A 20,430-nucleotide genomic window follows, 5' to 3' on the forward strand; every position below is an offset into this window, starting at 1 on the left:
GGTTATAAAAAGGTGAAGTGAGAATGAGAAAAAGAAGACAAATATATAGAGAGAAATAATGGGAATTAAGATGTGGGCAACATTGATGGTGATTGCAATGGTTTGTGTGTCAATGGCATCGTCGGACGTGGTGAAGAAGTCTTGTCTGGATAATTGGTTAGCAGATTGTGATATAAAAGGACCAATGATCTGCAAAATCAAGTGTCTAGCCAAATACCAAAGTAATCTTGTAAGTAGTAATTGTCTCGATAAGATTGGAAATCCCATTTGTGTTTGCAAATATGCTTGCCCGTAAAATCAATAAACTGAAGAGAATATTTAAATAATGGGGAATATTTATTTTTATTTTTATTTTTATTTTTAATTTTAATATAAATGAAATTCAGAAAAAAAAAAATGGAAAATAGGAACACGAAAACACAAAATTTGTACTATTATTGCTCTATTGATTACCATGTGTACAATCTAATTATAATTTTATACATTGAGATATTGGCTAATGAATTGAATGAGATATTGGAGGAGCCAAATTTTAAAAAATAAGAGATATTGGCTAATTAAATGTTTTGTGATGTGATAAGTTAATGAATTGAAAACTTGTCACAACAACATGTGATGGGCCACCTCCGATAATGAAGGAGCCATACGTGTGTATTTAGTAGTAGTAGTAGTATATATTTCTGTACAAAATTAAATGTAGTAGTTGAATTTAAGAAAAATGTTTTATTTGAAAATTGGAAGTACAGATAGACTTGTAAATTGTCATTTTTTTCCTTATCGAAAATAACAATTTATGAGAAGATAGCTACATTAATATATTATACACGTCTAAATAATTTGGAGAGCCAATAATTAAAAAATTTGCACCTCCCAAAATATCTATATTTCATGGTTTACTTTGCTTTGGATGAATCTGTAACTCTAACGTAGACATCAAAAGTTATACTCCTCCCTTCCCTTCGTATTGAGTTGTATTTATTTTTTGTTTATCTCAAGTTAATTAAGTTAATTTTTTTTAATAAAATTTTTATCTTTTGTTTTATTTTACTCTATCTTCATCTTCCTTATATTATTCCTTTCATTTTAACTTTTAACAAATCAATTTCTTAAATTTCATATAAAAAAAATGCTCTAACTACCTTAAACAGGTGGAGTACTATTTAACATCATCAAATAGTATGTACGTAAAAAAAAAATTCAATAGTTTTTTCCATTTACTTTCATGTCAACAATCCATGTGATATTACAATTGATTTTTTTGTAATTAAATACATTTAATTTGTATGGTCTTAACTAATGTGTTTTATAGGAGTAATTTTCAGTGAGCAAGTTGTCAATGAATATATCGATGTGCACAACTGCACATGACTAAACTGTTTAGTGGGCCTAAATTGTTTTAAATTAAATGTTAGTAGTATATTGTCACAATTGTCGCTATTAAATTTTTACATGTAATAAATTTTGTAACAATAATAATGTAATAATACTAATAATTTAAGAATCTTTGCTGTCAATCACTGCATGGCACTCCTCACCTCACCTAAGAGTCTGAGAGAGACAGTTTTGTATACAATTAATTGCCAATTTGAAACTTGGTTTATTAAATGTTTCTTTTAGAAATATGATTGAGGAAAAAAAGTAAATTCCATGAATTTTATATACTTTCTTTTATTCTGTGCCTTGGCCCTTGAGTGAATCAATTAGTACTAGAGCTCAATTCTATTTTTAATAAGTTTATTGTCCAAGTTGATGTTTCCTATTCTGTGGCAGAATATGTGTGCAATTTGTCTCCCAAGGAATAATAACAAAAAAAAAAAAACAATAGTTAAGAAGAACAGTTCCCTTAGATTCTACTCCATCTACTTGTACTTTTCTAAGAATTGACATTTACATTATAATTTAATTAAACAGTAGGTTAATTTATTTTAATTTTAATAATTAAAATGGGAGAATAAAAAGGAGGAATAAAGTAAAAATGTTGGAGAAAGCATCCACCTTTCATTGAGATCCAAGAATTCTTTCCTCCAACATTTTTTCTCTACCACAATTGGCCAAATAAGTGGACCATTTGAGTCTTTGAGAGCTCATTAAATCTTGCATCTTCCTTGCTTCTCACATAGATGTATAATATTATTAGTAGTAGTATAAGTTTGTTTTCTTTTTTTCACATCTCAAATCTATGGACTTTTTCCACATAAAGTATTGGGTTTTAACTCATTTACTAATATACATTTATTTAGTTTTTGATTAACTATTGAGCATTAAATTGATCATCACAAATAAATATAGGTAAATTAGAAAGTTTATTGTATAATTTAATTTCTTAATGATTTTTTGAACTCTTATGAAAGTTCTAGTCAGTCTATATATTGGGACGAATAGAGTATAACTTGAGATGCTTAAAGAAATTGGTTGAGACATTTTTGTTATTACATGAAATGTCAACAATACAATTATAATTTTCTTATGATCTTATATAAATATCGAATAAAAATCATTGATTGAAAATTTAAAAATTATGTGGTGCACCCACTGAGCCAAAAGTGGCGAGCTCAATGGTCCCATCTCCCTCATTGGTTCATTTTCAAGGGACCATGTTTTCTTTCTCACAGGCACACTTTTTCACTCCACTCCAACAAAATTTCTAGGTGAATAATAGAGTCAAAATAATTTTTAATTTGATATTTTCAAGATATTTAAAGAAAAAAGAATAAGAAATAAGCATATCTCTAAGAAAAAAACGAATAGAAATTCGTAGAGAAGACAAAGATTACAAACATATGCTATAAAGTCGTGTAACTTTAAATAAAAGTAGGCATATGTTGTATGTTGTATTGATTATATGAAGATTATTCGATTAACTATAAACCTAACTTAGTTCATTTTTATTTGAAATTAGTAGAGAATACAAAGCTCTTTAACAAACATAATGTCGACCAATTTTACATAAAAGTGGGCATATTTATCTTGTATTAATTATAAGAAGTGTATATAATTAATTTCTAATACAATCATTTTGGGAATTTTTTTCGCATGTATTATTTCAATAGCCTACACATCTTTAATTATTAACACGATATATACATAATACATATCTTAATTGATAGTGTGGCTTAGAAGGTGAAGTGGATTAAAAGAAACTAATACTAGATTAATTGCATTTCTCGTTTATTTTTTACTCTTCTAATTTATTCTAATGCTCTGTCTATTAAACATCAATTTCTAAACTATATCAGTGTAAAAAAATCAACAAAAATAAATGAGGTGATAGTGATACAATCAATATACTTGAATAATAAAAATATAGAGATGGAAGTTACAAAATTATAAAATTTCAATAAAACAAAATAGAGAGCTCAAACTCAAATCGAAACAATAATTCATTTTGCTTAACATAATCCAATTCAATTCCTAAACAGCGCAATAATAGAAGATGGAACTATTTCTTCTTATATAATGCGATGATCAAATCTCAGCCGTTGAATAAGATGAACGGAGAGACATCAACGGCCAAACTTACACGGCAGCGGCCACTGATTCGCCGCCGCTGGAGAGGTGATTCACGGCGGCGGTTGCAACCTCCTTCTTAGAAATTGAACGCTTCTTCTCTCTCCACTCGTCTTTTGTCATCTGATGCTGCCTGCACTCTGTGCTGCAAAAAGCACTATCACCTCTGCACAGAAATCAAATTTACAAAATGATTCAATATTATAATTTCTACAGGAAATTGAAAATTAAAATTACAAACTATTCTCTCTGACTCATTGCTGTAGATTTCCCAAACAAGAGAGACAGGCGACAGCACATGATGAAAATTTGGTGAATACAAAAATAATTGAGTTGTCGAAGCTCAATAATTAATTCATATGCTGTAGCCTGTATGCATAATTTCTCTGCATCAAAACTCATTAATAAACTAGGAGTACAATTGATTACTTCAAAAATTAAATCAAATCGCGGAAAAATATTATACTCCTAATTGATTTCAGCTGCGAATCAAGCAATTGAAGCAGTGAAGGAGGCGTGATTCCGATCTGACACTCACAAAATTGGAAAAAAATACAGAACACGCCTTGATTTTGAGTATGTGAATGAAAATACCTATACATGTAGATGTCCTGGCCGGAGATGAGGCGGCGCTTGCAGAGGGAGCAATCTCTGAGGAAATTAGCGGTTTCGACGAAATCCGAGGAGCTGCGGCGGTGAGAGGAGAAAGCGCCGCTGAAATTAGGACTCAGCTGCGGAAATACGCGGTCGTCGCCGCCGCCGTTGATGAGATCCAGCGTGAATTCTGTCATGCTCGAATTCCTCTTCATCGGTGGACGCCCCCTGTTTCCCAGCGACATCTCAAAATCTCTCCTCTCTCCGTAGAAATTCAAGTGTGTTCATATCTGGATTCCTATCATATGGAGATGGAGAAATTCTAGAGAGAGAGAGAGAGGAGAGGAGAGGAGAGGCGGCGGTGGTGGTGGTGGTGGTGGGAAGAGTGAGAGCTGGGGAATATAAGCTTGGTGAAGGGAAATTGTGAGCCGTTTGTTTTTCTTTTTTTTTTTTCATTAAATAATCATTTAATTGTTTATGAGATTAAGAGAAAAAGATTGCATTATTGTTTGGGAAGCCGACGTCAGCAGCTATTTCTGGAAAGAATCATTTTTCTGTATTTTACTCCATTTATTTGGACTTTTATCGTAATTCTGAATATAATAAACTTGGAAAAATTAGTTGCATCTGATTTTCGAATTGCCGAATTATCGGTTTAATTTGATTTTGCGACTAATTAAAATTCAGGTGTTTGGCATGTTGGTTGACGTCACAATTTTCGGTTTCAATCCAATCCTCGCTCTCTCGTTACTTTTTTTAAATCAATAAATTGTTGAAAGGCTAAATAATTTGCTTCAAAAGTATGCAATTATTCTGAAATTCAATTAAACCAATTTTTTTACATTTGTTCAACCACAACAACAATGATAAGCAATAAATGCATCGATATATGACCATGAAAATGTAATCGTTTATTTGGATTTTTCTTAGTATGGACATCTTCAACACAATTGGGACTTGAAAAAAAATCAGGTTAGTTCGATGAATTGGACGATAATGATGTAGCTATCGAAGAACCAAATTCTGCTCCTTTCTCCTTTACCTAAATCGTTGCGTCAATCTTAATCGTTTTATTTACTTTTTCTTTTTCAAATGAATAATTCAGTATTTACACTGCCAATTTTAAAACTTGAGTTCAAAATCAGACTTTGACAAAAGTGTAAGAATATATTACTGCTATATCGGGAGTTACTCCACGTATTGCTTGACGTAAAACACATAGTGGATTTATTTCTGTCTTTTGTTGAATTTTTTTCATGGCTCGATAGATAATTTGATAAGCCAATGATTTTTTTCCGTGTTTCAGAATACGGTTAACCAACATGTTAACTAAATAAATACTCATATAATTTCACTAAAAATATCATTCGTCGAAATTTCAGAAATTTAGATGCAAACATTTAATAAAAATATAGAATAAATTAAACAAAAAGACAACGATTAGACTATCCATCAACCTTATGATATAGATCATCAAACTCCACTGTCAACTGTTTTCGGCAAATTATAAAAATTTCGTTCATATTTATTTCTCTTCGATTTTACTGTCTCCTCATTTCTCTTTACTCCTCGCACCTCTATGAATACATGCGTCGGTCAACCTGATCAAATTACAAAAGTACCCTTTATTTATCCGAATTTAGATACGCACACGCAATTAGATTTTGATCAGCGTTGTCGGCGTCAACGATGAGCGGCAGATGCGCCTGTACGAGTAGCGTTGTTAACGTGATCAGTAGCGGCGACACGAGTGATAGCGATAGTGCAAGCAACACGATCAACATATTGTAATCTTGGAGTTATAAATACACCTAGATTAAATGTCACTCATTATCTAACCGTATTACCGTAATGATCTCACTTTCACCATATTCTATGACCGCTTATAAATCTGAATGTTGAAATTTGATATAATACTCATTATTATTTATCCTCATTTCTTGGCATGAACGAAATTGTTGAGGGTGTAAATTGATGCGGTATTCTACATTTAACCTAAATTAGATAACTTTGATTCAGTTCACGAACTCTTAGACTCAACGTTCATGAATATTATTATATCACTAATAGTCTAACACTGCTACACAGCCACTCCAAAACTCATTTTATTAAATCAATTATAAACTGAAGCTATTGAATGTTATTGTACACTTGAACATGTACGTGAATTGATTTGTTTCACTACCGCACATCCACTCAAACCCGTTTTATTAAATCAATTATAAACTAAAGCTATTGAGTGCTATTGTAAAGCAAGCTGTTTGAAGAGCAACTGGTCAACATTTTCGAGTGGCTACATTAGGATGGAAGAACAAGGCTATCGTGCCATTTGTGTAGTTTATTTTCGTGTATGATAGTTTCTTTAGGAGACCTTATACTTGGATTTTTTGATTGGAGAATGAATCTGTTTATTTGAGAGAAAATATGTTGTTTGTTGAATTTTATGTTAGTGTATGAGTATTTTTTCTTCATAGCCCTTTATACCTAATAAAACACAAACCTCATTAGGAATATGCTCTCAAAGACCTCCATCGTCACCATGGGCTCTCTCCCCAGGCTGGTGGATTGGTGCAGCAGATCTCATTTTTTTTATTCATTTTTTATCCCCTATATATATACATCTCATTTTCCACTAATTATTCACATTCATCCCACTTTATTTTATCTCACTCTATATTGTTTTTAATGTTTTTAGTTAGTTTTCTTTATATTTTTTTTAGATGTAGGAAGTTTTCTTTTTCATGAAATTTGTTTTTTTTTATTATAGGGAAATAGGCCTACTAACATAGAAGAAGAAAATGAAGACAAGCCCTGAGATGGAGCTACAGAAAGGGGACACAATTGCTAATGCATGTATTTACAACACATATATGGTTTTCGTAGTGGTGATAACTCATATAGGGATGGAAATTCATGAATAAAATAGAATATAAAAATTTAAAATATTATGATTCTTTGACATTTTCCACTAGAATTTCTTCGTTATCGTTTCACACATTCAAACTGGTCAATAAGTTGGAATTATCGTCCCTTAGCGTTTATCACACATAATTTCATTAATAATCAATTGTGAACAACAAATCCTCACATTTTTTCATTTATCCTGCAAATTCCCACCTTCTAAATCTTAATCATTTACCATAAAAATCCATTCTTTATACCCAGTTTACAGGTTCCTCCTTCTATCTCTCTGTTTTTATTTTTCATAAATTTTCAACTTTTGTTCAACTTTGAATGTGTGTGTGTGTGTGTTTCAACTTTGACTTTCTTAAACTTTGATTACATGGTTTGGCTTGCTTTGATTTTGTGATCGTGTTTGAGACATTTCTTGGAATTTCTTGAGCTGAATGATAGGTGCTTTTGGATTCAATTTTTTGATGGGATATGTTTGTTTCTTGTTCATAATGCCCCCAAAGTATCCATAAATGTAGTGGAAGAATGAAGATCAAATATCGCCCCTTTGAATAAAATGGATCAAGTAATATAGACAGGGGAAAGATAATTGTTGGAGCTATTAATGAGTTGAAAGAATTTGCATTTCCCCTAAAAGAAGCTTGACTTAAGAAATGTAGTATAGTAATAGATATGGGATAAAATTGGTTGAACCATTAATGTGAGTTAGAAGAATTTGCTTTGTGTATTCAATTTTATTGCAAATGTTAGAAGGTGAGCCCTAGAGTAGTAGGGATCCCCAACCCCTAATCTAACTAACTCACAAGCTTGACATGTAGGGGCCTTCCGGCCTAGCCAGGGCGCTCGTCTGTGCACTGTAAGATTATCGATAGGATAGCCACACGACACGAAGTTGCTATTTAAGGCTTTGCATAGCTTTCTTTTACATATTTTTGTTGATTCTAACCTTTCAGCATCTTTGAAAGCATAATGAGTGCTGGCGAAGATGAATCCTTATCTCGAGAAACGCAGCAGGCGAAGGTATTTCTTGATACGGCCTATATACATTCGTGTCGTGTTTCTGTGTAGTGTTATTGGTTAACAATGTGTTTACATCTGGTTAAAACTGGGTTTACATCCAGATAACCGAGGTAAGGAAGTCAATCGGGCCATTGACGGGGAAGCTAGCCATCTACTGCTCGGATGGATGTATTGCAAGATACCTGAGAGCACGAAACTGGAATTCCAAAAAGGCCATCAAAATGCTCAAAGCATCTCTAAAGTGGAGATCAGAATACATGCCAGAAGAGATACGTTGGGTAATTATTTTGCAACCGAAGAACTTACAGTTCTACTACAAACATAATTCATTAATCGATTTTAAGTGTTTTTCCTCTGTATATCTTGAGTTTACTAATGATGTCTCAACTCCTTTGTGAAGAAATGGAATACATTCAAATTTGACCTGTTTGGTTTGATATTTTGGATCTATGCTTGTCTTATACTGTTGTTGTCTGATTAGGATGACGTTGCAGTGGAAGCAGAGACGGGAAAGATTTACAGATCGTCTTACAAAGATAAACATGGGAGGCCGGTTCTTGTCATGAGGCCTCGTTGTCAGGTTATATCTTCAACTCACTTTCTGGCGGTTCGATTATGCATCAAGCTCTTCTTTTGTGTTGTTGAGATGTCTCATCATCCACTTTCAATTGTTTTGCTTTCATTTCTCATACAGAGATATTTTCAAGATTCATAATTTGTGTTTGGAACAAGACCATAATAGAGTATTACATAGAGTCGTTTACTTATTTATGTTTAGATAGTTCAAAATGTATGAGAAATGATCTCAAATGTTGGCCTAACAATAAAGTGGTTAATGTAGGCAAAAAGTCTCAAATTCAAGTTCATTGTGGCGTGTTCTTTAAATTTACTATTACGATTAAAATTTCTCGTGTTTTTTGCAGAATACGAACTCAATAAAAGGACAAATCAAATACTTGGTATATTGCATGGAGAATGCAATTCTGAATCTTGGTGAGGAACAAGAGCAGATGGTGTGGTTGATTGATTTCCATGGTTTCAGCTTGTCCAATGTATCACTCAAAGTTACTAAGGATACGGCGCATGTATTGCAAAACCATTACCCCGAGAGGCTTGGCGTCGCCATTTTATACGACGCCCCCAAGATTTTCGAACCATTTTGGAAGGTATGACTCTACATTTAAGAACTACCTAATCTTAACAAATGGCTCTTCTTAGATAACATAAACAAGTTAAAAGTGATGCCAAATTCACCTTATTTTTGTACTTCTATACTATTTCCATTGCTTTCTCAACTTTTTACTTGTCTTCAACCATTCAGATGGCAAAGCCCTTTCTGGAGCCTAAAACGGCCAACAAAGTGAAGTTCGTTTACTCCGATGATCCTAACACGAACAAGATCATGGACGAGTTGTTCGACATGGGGATGGTAGAGTCCGCATTTGGTGGGAAACACGGTGAGGATTTTGACATCAACAAGTACGCAACAAGGATGAGGAAGGACGACGAGAAGCTTCCCTTCGTGTGGGGAGCACATCATAGTTTGATATCACCACCACCTGTTTCTACAGGTGTGAGCTCTACGAGTTCAGACTCGGACCCCGAAGCCTTTGATATGAAAGAAGAGAAGGCCGTGATTTCTAGCGATGAAGATAAGGGCGCCAAATATTACTGAGCTACAATGGAAATTTTTCCTTCAAAAACTCAATACAAAGTTGGGCTTATAACGATTCAACCAACTTTTCTCACAACAAATTTGAATGTATGATGTAAGATACTATATAACATAGTACAATCATAAACTCAGCATCTGACCTTGAATTAATGTTAGCAAATATGCGAGCTGTAAAATATGAGATTCGTGCAACTTTTCTTGCTACATAACATGATTAACCAACAACAAAAACAAACATTCTGTAGAGCACATGTAGCCAGAAAGCGTCCTCGTAACAAGCATTAAATCAACGATGCGTGGGAGTACCTGGAAGCAAAGACGTTGCAGATATAATCACGGCAAAGAGGGCAGCTTCTCTCGGAGCTGACAAGAAATTGGACCGTTTTCGCATAATCAGAATATGAAATTAAATTGACGACACAAAGAATACCCGGTACCTGTACGATGAGATGCACCATTCAAGTCGACCAAGGACGGATGCTGAAGCAACTCCATAATAGCAACAGATGGTATATAACATATTATATGTACAAGACAAGAATGAATGTTATAAGGAAACAGAGAATGTGAACTAAAAGAAATCAATCATTTGGATTAATTCAATTTTTGAAATGTTAAGCTTTGCTGAAGTAATGGAGGCATATATAATATACTAACATCCTTTTTTTCATCTTTAAAAGAATTTTCTAGCGCATCTACATTCTATACAACACCTTTTGCAGTGTGGCAAACTAAGCTGGTTCATATCTTCAGCGAACGCTCGAAATATGCAGTAGGATTCAGACAATCGGCCACCAGCCCTCCCGAAATAATATTCCATTTCCATGTCTAGAGTTTCTGAAGCTTGCATCAAAGAGTAGTCAGTCACTGACAGAGGTAACCATAGTCGTACAGCCATAAGAAATCGTGAGATCCATCATCTTAAATACAGGTTGAGCTGTGGAACGCATTAGATAAGGAAAACTTGTTGGAGAAGAAAATCAAGAATCTCCATAAGGAATCCTCCTTGAGAAACTGTTTCATAGTAAGACATGATGTCCCATCCATCCTAATCTATCCAAATAGTAATTCAGTAAATCAGTGAAGATTATTGCATTGCCGATTCTGAATGTAGCACCTTGGTATAACGGAAATCTTATCAGTACCTGAGGAAGGGATTTCGCTTCACTCACCTCAAAGTTATTTGACCGAAATGCAAAGATCCTTCAACAAGTAGCCATGTTTTCATAAATATGATTTTGACGTTGAAGCCCATCTTCCTGCAGTGCCCCCAAGTTGGGGCTCCTCTCCAGGGAACTTGCCGCTTTTATCATCTTCCACAGTCCAAGCAATCACAAGGCCAAGGATGGGTTGGTTATTGAATGGTACTTTCAAGATCATACCCATATTCACATCCTGTTTTCCAATAACAGCAGCAGTTTTCTGCTTCTTTTGTATGCCATGTTGCTAGGCATCTCGAGATTTGTCAATAGGTTAATAATCACAGTCATCCAACAAATCTGCTCCCGCCCTTCAGCTCTATTCCTTGGAATTTTAAATACAATTCATCTTCTTTCGATGGTGTGCCAGATCTGGACTATACTTGTGAATCATATGATCTGTATCTTGGCCCAGATCTCAAGCCCCTTCCACCAGAGAGCTTGGAGGAAAAAGCGCCATAGGTAGGATTCTCAGGGATAAACTCTTTAGGCAGAGAATCCATGTCTAAGTAACAGCTTCGTGCTTTGGAATCATCAATTAGTGCAGCCCAATCATCAGACTGCACCAGCGCATTTGCATTTCCCATTACCTGTAAGCATGGGAACAATGTTAAAACTCTTATAAGAATGAAGAAGAATAGAAAAGATGAAACAAAGAAAGAGAGAAATTTTACCCAGAGAGCTCTTTTCGCTCGAGTAAGTGCAACATTCATCCTACGAATGTCCGCAACGAACCCAACTCCATGACTTGATGCGCGCACACAAGACATGATTATGACATCACGTTCTTGGCCTTGGAACGCATCCACTGTATTAATATAGATGTCTTTCCCATCATCTGAATTCAAAACATCCTTGAACTCCCTTTGAAGGCATTTCAACTGCAACTTATAAGGAGTAATTATACCAACAGAAACTTTCCCAATTCCCAATGATTTTATAGCCTTCTGAAGGTGCTCATATAAGCGAACACAAAACTGTGCTTCTTGTGTATTCTGATAAGACACGGAACTCCCACGATGAGATTCGCGCCCATAACTGATATCAAAAAAGACATAAGGCCTCAGTAGTGGATCTTTGTAATATTTTTCATCCGGCAAATTAATAACACTCTCACTATCTGTAAGACGTCCTTGGTAAAAGTGTCTTGAAGGAAAATCCCTAATGTGAGGATGCATTCTATATTGCACAGATAAAAGCATTGTTGGGCAGCCTGCTTGCTGAAACCTCTCAAACAGGCTTCTACTGTACAACAAGGTTCCTGCAGCCTTACTGATAACAGTGGCAGGAAGCTGCTGCGGATCCCCCACAAGAACACACCGAGCTGCACCAAGAGAAAGTGGAGGTAGGATTGCCACTTCACTAGCCTGTGCTGCTTCATCAATAACAACCATGTCGAAGCCATGAGTTAGACGAGAGAACAACTTGCGCCCACTACTCGAGACAGTAGTGAAAACAATTTCAGCTTCATTGGCAAAACTTGCCTCCAGATTTGCTCGAGCTTCCTCTAAATTAAAGTTGCTACCAGCTCGAAACCTACCTTCCACAATGAGAAGTCGGGACATCTCAACCAGAGTTTTATCTCTATTTTCTACAGCTGCCGCAAGGTTTTGAAGTAATGCATCTCGGTTTTGGTCTCTTGCCAGAAGAACATCAGGATCAACACCAACAGATCCCTGTGCACGTCCAGTGACTGCAGCAACATTAAGTTCTCTTTGAAGGTAAGCAATTTGCTGAGCTAACTGGTTTTCACGAATCCTCAAACTGTGCATCCATCCATGGACCTCGTCACGACTTTTCGATAAAAGTTGTTCGGTCCTTCGTTCCACAGAAACTGCCTGAGCAGCTTTAGTCTGAGAATCCACACCAACTCGAGCAACATCAGGGCGATAAACCTTCATTTCGCCATCAATAAATCCACGGTCAAGCACACGTGAAAGCAACTCATCAGTTGCTGCATTTGAGGGAGCACACACGAGCATTCTTGGCTTTGGGCAAAGTTTTGGAAGAGTCCGAAACAGATTCTGATCCATGCTCTGCAGAACTTCATCAATGGAACCAGAGGCCACACTGTCTGAGCTGCTCTCATTAACCTGCTTATAGCTTTCAGGCGCCAGTTTCTTTAGCAATGCCATGTAGTAGTGCTGGTACTGGACAAGGTGGATCACATTAAGCATTCCCCAGACAGTATGTGTTTTACCTGTGCCAGGAGGACCCTGGACCAAAGTAAAGGGCCATGGCTCTGATTTCTTCATCACGCCATTTGATGTACCAGCAGCTGTATGCGTTGCAGCCCATTGAATCGCAGCTAACTGGGGTCCATTAAAGGTTCTGCGAAGGTGTTCAACAAAGTTTGGAGTGAAGCAATCAGGCATAGCTGGTGGCTGTTCTTCATATTTTGGGAACTGGTCTGGACTAGGCTGAAGAATAGCATTTTGCATCTGCAAGAGGTATCAGCAATAATCAAGCTAAACAGTTTAAATCATGCATGTCATTCTCTGCACAAACTAGTTTCGAACAAGACCTGCATATTAAGACGACGGAATGCATGCAGAGCAACATATTCCCGTTGTGTGGTTGCGAGAGTTCCAAGCAGAGTCAGGTACCATACACCCCCAGGATGGAGCTTCCGCAGAATATGGTCATCGTCAATCTTGCTAAAATATAAAAAACAAAATATTTCGTAAGTACTAAGTTCATGAGGCAGAAATTATAAAGCCTAGATGCACTAATTGCTCTAACCTAGCCAAACCAAAACGAAAGACAAAAGGAACAAGTTGACAGGGATGTCCCACCTGTTAGAATCATACAAATCTCCAACATAGAAGTGAAGAATTGCCCCAGTATACTCTCTGGTATCGATAGGTATATATCTCCTGACTGTCCCAGCCACACGGCCGCTAACTTCTGGCTTCTCCTCGTCTTCCAGGGCCAAGGAACTACTATTCCTCCTAATATGCACTGGATCACCCACAGATAGCGTGTTAGAGATATAGCTCAGTTTATAAATGACATCAAACTAATGTTTATCTGAAACGAAGGGGAGAATAAAACAAGAGAAAGTAACATCATATATCCACCTGCTCCAGGCTTGGGGGATGAAAGAACTGCAACTTCTCCCTCCTTGAATGACCATTTGTATTCATGCGGTGGGGTCAAAATCACATCAAACCATCCTGCAAATCCAAAAACAGAAAATGAACACACTTCAGCAGCCGGAGGGAACAAAATTTCATAGAGCTAGTATTAAAGATCTGCCAAGAGGAGTTCAGTGATTTAAAACAAGTAAAAAATATGAAAATTAGTTGCTCTTTGCTTCATAGTAAAGATTAAGAGAAACCAAAAACATTACTTTAAAAGTAGGGGGGGAGGGGAGAGAGAAAAGCAGGATGGCTAAAATTTAGGAAGAAGAAAGAAACAATGACTAAGTTACTAAAGTGGCTTACATCTTGTAATGCATGCAAAACCAAATCCAAAGTGCATCAGTAAAGTTGTATTAGAACTATTAAAAGGATCTACTGGTTGCCAAGAATTAACTTCAATCATTATAACACATGAAGATAAGTAACTGAGAATCATCATTTTCAGGATTCCTCATACGTCGTTTTCAGGAAGCAACATAACAGACAACAACAATATCAAATAAGATTATTTCAACAGCTACAGAGAACAATCTTGCTGGTTTATACTGGGCATGTAGAACTTCTGCATGCAACTTAATTATTGAAGAACAAGATGTTATACTAAGATTAAGTATGAGATAAGTCGAAGTATTAGAACAGTACCCCTTTCCCGCCGTTCAATGCTTTTTATGCACACCCTAACATGATTTGAAACTGTTTCTAATGACTCCTCCCAAGTACTATAAAGTTGCGCTCGACATTCTTCAAAAAGCAGGGGCTCAAATACACTGATATAGTCTTCAACTGAATCAAAGCTACCAGGAACACGCTTCAGCTCCTCTTCCTCTGTTTCAAAGAAACATGTAGGTATAAGTGAACTAAAAATGACATGTCGTAGATAATGTTACATTCAGTAATAAGAAAACAATAATTCTGGGCGGCAGATGCCATGAGATCCAGAATCACAAAAGTGCTGGCTAAAGCGAAGGACTTATTTGGTTTCAGTTTCAGTTTTGGTTCCAATTTCTAATTTGCAGAGTTTTGGGCACTCTAACTATGGAGTATGGAAAACAAAAAAGAAATCTTTTAACACTGCACCATGGTCACAAAGCAAATAAGGACACAGTTTATAGGACCTATGTCACATTTTACAGTAAAGTATCCAAAAGATTACACTTCTAATTCAATAGAATATGTCAAAATATGGAAGGAAGTAAAAGCTGAAGAAATCAACAAATGCCAGTCAAGAGGCTCGCTGAATAAATCATTAATTGACAACCAAATGCATCACTACAGTTGTATACATATTACATGCCACAAAGAAGGGAGGCAGCAAGGTTGTTGCTTCCAAGTTTTCACCATTAGCGTCAAGAAAATCATAGGATGTTCAATCAGATTTATTGTGCACATAACAAGAAAACGTGTTATTTAATCATACTGAAATAATGTAACACAAGGTAGGCTAACTATGAACTCAATCAGAACAGATATCATGAATAAAAATATACCATCCTCTTAACTATGAACTCAACCAGAGCAACTAGAATGAATTAAATTGTACATGGTGGAAGAAAGTATACTTAACATAAATGGTAGGTCAACAAAAGAAAGATGACTATCATCAGGCAAAAGTAGTGCAATAACAAGTTTATACTTAGATACCTGGATGATGCCAAAAAGATTCATTTGTCACCTCACGCAGAAGGCGCTCCACAGAGGAATCTTGATATTGGTTGCTTGTTGTAGTTTGTTTCTTGTTAGGTAGCTTTTTTGCAGCTAATTTAGGATCAACAGAAGTCTGGCTGCTAATAGCTGGTTTCCTACCAGTGAACTGTGAATTCTTATGTTGCCTTGTGTCAGGAGGCAGCTTCCGAAGCACTGGTGTTTGTCCTTCTGAAGAAACATCAGTTGCGGAATTGAATTTCCTAGGAACTCCATTAGAGCCAGAACTATGGTCACCATTACTCTCAGATTTACACTCATTTGACTCCACAAAAGATTTTCCTTCATTGCTCAACAACTCAGATTGTTTTGCATCTCTAACTACAAGCTGACTTTGCTTATCCCCACGTTCAGCAGATCCCGAAGTAGGACGGGTTTCTTTCATTGTCCGAGTTATAGTTGGTGCAGGAATCTGCCTTCTAGGAGTCGAGGACTTCAAAACACCAGCTTGCTTAATATCTTCTAAATTGAGAAACATGGTCTGCCTGCTGCGCTTCTTCCCTAACATTGCTTCTTTTTGCTGGTCCAGCTTAGGACGCTTTCCAATACTATTTCCATACTTCAATGCATGATTAGCTTCAATTCCTTTAACTTCTCTTTGTTTTGGCACTGGAGCAGATTCTTCCGAACCCTCCATGGATGCATGGCCTTTCTTATCATTTGTTTCAGGATTCTTCTCCAAAGGGCCACCATTTTCATTTTTTACATTACCATGATTAGGAGATAAATTATCAGCACCTGCAACGTGGACATTGTTCTCAATCATCTCGACTGCGTTTTTGTCCAAAACCTGTTTATTACTAGCACCAGTTGAGTCTTCATGAAGAACACTTCCTTTGTAAGCATCGCCAGAGCCCTCTGCATCAGACCATTCCCCTTCTTCCTTTTCCACATCCTGAACATCTAATAAACCTGATCGTATGATTGGTGAATCCTTCGTATCCTGGCCATTGCTTGATTTGGATGAAGATGCAATACTGCTAGGCACATCCATGAAACTCTTTTTTTCATCCAAAACATCAGGTCCCTTAACAACTTTGGACCTGACGAATGGCTGGAAACCAGATACAGACGAAGCATGGGAGAAAGCATTGTTATTTACTATCCCTTGGAGACCAGCAGATGCCACAAACAAGTCAGTTGGTGCAGTGATTGAAGGAATAGCCCTCTGAGGCTGGAAGCAAACAACACTATTGTTATCATCTTCATTTTCAGCAGGTGGTTCATTAAGATCAAATAGCAGCCTTCCTTTGGAGCCCATTTCGCAAGCAGTTGCATACAAGCAAACAAATATGTCCAAATATGTCTACTAGCAATTTTATTTCTAGTCGAAAGCAAGCACTGCAAGCTCATAAAGTGGCAATCAGCAGATATATTTCAGACCTTGTGAATGGCCACATAAACAACAAAAGCACCTTCTGCACCAAAGATGGAAGAGAAAATGTATAAGAACAGGTGCATCCATGCACATTGATATCACAAATGAGGGGGCACAGGAATCATAGGGAACACACAAAAAAGGTGTGTGGAATATTCATATTTAAAACAATGTTTTCTAACCCACAAGACAATGCTGCATCAGTTACTGTGCTAGTTTTACTTACAAAATAAAAAGAAAGGCAGAACTTGGCACAAAGCAAGACTAAAAAACATAATACAGAAAGAAAGGCACATGACCACAGAGAAGGTGAAGCCTAATTGCATCACTATCTATAACACAGTCAAGAAGGAGATTTCCAACAGCCACCTAAAGCATATGTGCATGCGCACTTGCAAGGACAGTGGAAGGTGATCATAATATATTTATACAATATCCCCATAGTCATCTCATATTCCCATATTAATAATGTGTTTGAATCAATCAGTAAATGCACATAGTATACCACAATATATGAACACAAAAACATGAATCAAACAACAAGTTGACCTAGAGAAACAAGGGATCTGTTCAGATACACAAAGTGAGAAACAACAGAGATATGACCACCACCCCTAGGAACCGATTCTTCACAATCATTATCAAATAAAAACAGCCAGATTGTCGTCTGATAGAGGCAATTAAAATTAACCGAATAAACAAGAGTATGAACACCCTGAAATCAAGACCACATACATTGATACCTAATAACCAGAGTTGACAATAAAAATTAGATCCTACATTATTTACTTACAATCTGTCCCTATTAAGCCAGCTATACATTAAATAACCTCCACCAAATCACATTCTTACATTTAACAACCATTTATCACCTCCATAAACACACAGGGCAAAACATTGGGGGGAACAAAAATTATCAGCACAATCCTAAATTACTTTCAGTTCCACTGATGCATAGAATATTCAGTACCAGCCTCCCCATCATAACAACAACAAATCACAAACCGACATTCAACATTCAAATTCACACTCCTCCCAACTAAGCACCCAAAAAAAACGAATAGCTAATTAAACATAATACAAATCGCCAATACAAACAAAAAATAGATTGAGAACTAATTCACCAGCAATTGAATAATAAACCACACCTAATTCACACACACAACTAAAAATAAAACTCTCTTGTCCAGATCGAAAACAGCTCAGGATTAGCCAATCTCAACAGTAAACACGAATTAAATTAGTCATGAAATTATTCAGCGATCTATTTCCCAATCAAATTAATTAATCTAATCTTCTGAATCGAATTAATAATCATTTTTCCTTAAAATTCAACAGCTGAGGGAAGAGAGAGAGGAAAAAAAAGTCAGAGAGAGGAGATTTTACCTCACAAGGTTACCAAATCTAGAGAGAGAAAGGGGAGAATATAGATATAATAATAACCAAAAATTGAATACTGTAATTGCTGATTTTTATGTGTGACACAGATATTAGTGGTTCTGTACGTATAATTGTATCTATAGGCGGCGAGGGAAAGAGAGAGAGAGAGGGTCGCAGTGAGAGAATGCGAAAAAGAGAAGGTTTCGAGGGCTATTTATAGGTAACAATGAGGGCGAAGTTACCGGCTACGGGTGAAGCCGGTGGCCAGATGTTCAATTACTCATCGAGAATTAAGCGGGGGGGTGTTTCGGTAATTTCGCAACATGGTAGTGTTACATGCTTTTTGCTAGAGCGGGGTCAATCATGAATTTCGGTGAATTTTCTTTTTTTGCTGAGGATAATTTTTTTGTTTATAAAATTATATCATTCTGAAAATTAATTATATTGAGATTTAATTCCGACCAAGAAAAATGATTTTATACGTGGATGGCATATTTTCAATGCAGGTATAAAGAGATTGATTTAAAAATGAGAGAATATGAGTGAAAAAAAAAGGAGAAAAAGTGGTAATAAAGTTTTCAAAAAATTAAAGGTCAATTTGCCTTTAAATTTTGATTTTGAATATCAGTTTTAACATTAGCTTGTAAATTACTACTATTACAACTAATCAAGATTTAAGCAACGTTGACATAATTTCATGACTTATTTACATGATATTATCAAAAATCAACCAAGATTGCATGACATTTTAAATGAAATACTATTATATTATACTAAAATAAATCATTTCATTTATTTAATTTATATTAAATCATGTTAGCACCAAAATCTTGATTGTCGCAAAATCATAACATATCAATAATTTGATAATTTGCAACGGATTTTAAAAGTGGTATACAAAATGAAAAATTGCTTAAAGTTTAAGAATTTACAAGCAAGAACAAAAATAAGACTAGTTTGGTAGCTCAAACTAAAATGGAGAAAATGAGACAGTTTTTTTGTGGACACAGTGCAAATAATATTTTAATATTTCTTAAATGCGTGAACTTATTTAAATATAATCGACTAAATTTGATTAGAATTTAAACTATATCATAAAATAATAGTATTGTAACATGATTAATTAAAGCAAAATAATAAGCACATTTGCATATATTTCTAAATGGTTTTAACTCCATTAATATGTCATGGTATCGCTGTATCGCATATCTTGGTCATCGAAATTATACATAGTAACTTTTATTAAAGAAATATCCTGTATTATTCATAATATGACAAAGCAGTGATAAAAAGTAAGTAGTGGTAAGGTTTAATTTATTTTTATTAAATGTTTGGCCGATTGGTTTTTGTGTTTAGGAAACATGTTATCATTTGTGCATTTACCTGCGTTAACAGTTTTACCAATACGCCAATTAGACGACTTATAGTTATCAGTATATTCATTAATAAAATATTATCATGATTAAGAATCATGAGTAGAATAATTATGTTAGTAAATATAATTATATAGCTATTGGTACCTAAGGCTAAAATTATAAACATTGACAGAAATTTGATACTATTTCTTATAAATTTAAAATTTGGTTGAAAATTTTATTAGCTTGTGGAGTGCGGTCACTATTTGCCGTACATATATATTATTATTTTCTAATACTACTATATTCTACAATCTACATTCATGCTATCCATTAATTGGTATATGCATGTGTTAAAAGTTATTATCGTTTAAATTATGAATGCAAAATTAAGTGTGCCATATTATAAAATCAAATTAGCTTTGACCAGTAATTAAGCTAAATTTAATTAGACTAACATTATTATACTACTATATCGTTAAATACAAATATACTAATATTGAGTTTATTCTTTTGGAGAGATTTAATATTATAATTCTATCTACCCGAATAAATTCCCCCGCGT

General features: G+C 35.3%; 3 protein-coding genes across 4 annotated transcripts; 1 reads left to right on the forward strand and 2 right to left on the reverse strand.

Annotated features, from left to right (window-relative positions):
• Window positions 1-3,316: 3,316 nt before the first annotated feature.
• Window positions 3,317-4,514, reverse strand: LOC125218772 (FCS-Like Zinc finger 5-like). Its single transcript, XM_048120528.1, has 2 exons — window positions 4,102-4,514; window positions 3,317-3,673 (listed from the first exon to the last, which is right to left on the reverse strand). Exons 1-2 carry the CDS (start codon window positions 4,344-4,346, stop codon window positions 3,517-3,519), a joined length of 402 nt encoding a protein of 133 aa, XP_047976485.1. The 5' UTR covers window positions 4,347-4,514; the 3' UTR covers window positions 3,317-3,516.
• A 2,638-nt stretch (window positions 4,515-7,152) lies between these two features.
• On the forward strand, window positions 7,153-9,887 carry LOC125223958 (phosphatidylinositol transfer protein 3-like). Of its 2 annotated transcripts, none has more exons than XM_048127280.1 (6): window positions 7,153-7,273; window positions 7,968-8,034; window positions 8,136-8,312; window positions 8,516-8,614; window positions 8,958-9,200; window positions 9,356-9,887. In XM_048127280.1, exons 2-6 carry the CDS (start codon window positions 7,984-7,986, stop codon window positions 9,707-9,709), a joined length of 924 nt encoding a protein of 307 aa, XP_047983237.1. In that variant the 5' UTR covers window positions 7,153-7,273; window positions 7,968-7,983; the 3' UTR covers window positions 9,710-9,887. The 2 variants fall into 2 exon arrangements, with proteins under 2 accessions (XP_047983237.1, XP_047983238.1); XM_048127281.1 differs by having other exon boundaries at window positions 7,182-7,273; window positions 7,980-8,034.
• Window positions 9,888-10,276: 389 nt separating this feature from the next.
• Window positions 10,277-18,675, reverse strand: LOC125223957 (helicase sen1-like). Its single transcript, XM_048127279.1, has 8 exons — window positions 18,517-18,675; window positions 15,693-17,170; window positions 14,694-14,876; window positions 13,989-14,084; window positions 13,704-13,869; window positions 13,433-13,565; window positions 11,583-13,349; window positions 10,277-11,498 (listed from the first exon to the last, which is right to left on the reverse strand). The coding sequence occupies exons 2-8, from the start codon at window positions 17,011-17,013 to the stop codon at window positions 11,286-11,288; spliced, it is 3,879 nt and encodes a 1,292-aa protein (XP_047983236.1). The 5' UTR covers window positions 17,014-17,170; window positions 18,517-18,675; the 3' UTR covers window positions 10,277-11,285.
• Window positions 18,676-20,430: the final 1,755 nt, after the last annotated feature.

Source organism: Salvia hispanica, chromosome 4 (assembly GCF_023119035.1).
Source record: "Salvia hispanica cultivar TCC Black 2014 chromosome 4, UniMelb_Shisp_WGS_1.0, whole genome shotgun sequence".
Classification (NCBI taxonomy): domain Eukaryota; kingdom Viridiplantae; phylum Streptophyta; class Magnoliopsida; order Lamiales; family Lamiaceae; genus Salvia; species Salvia hispanica.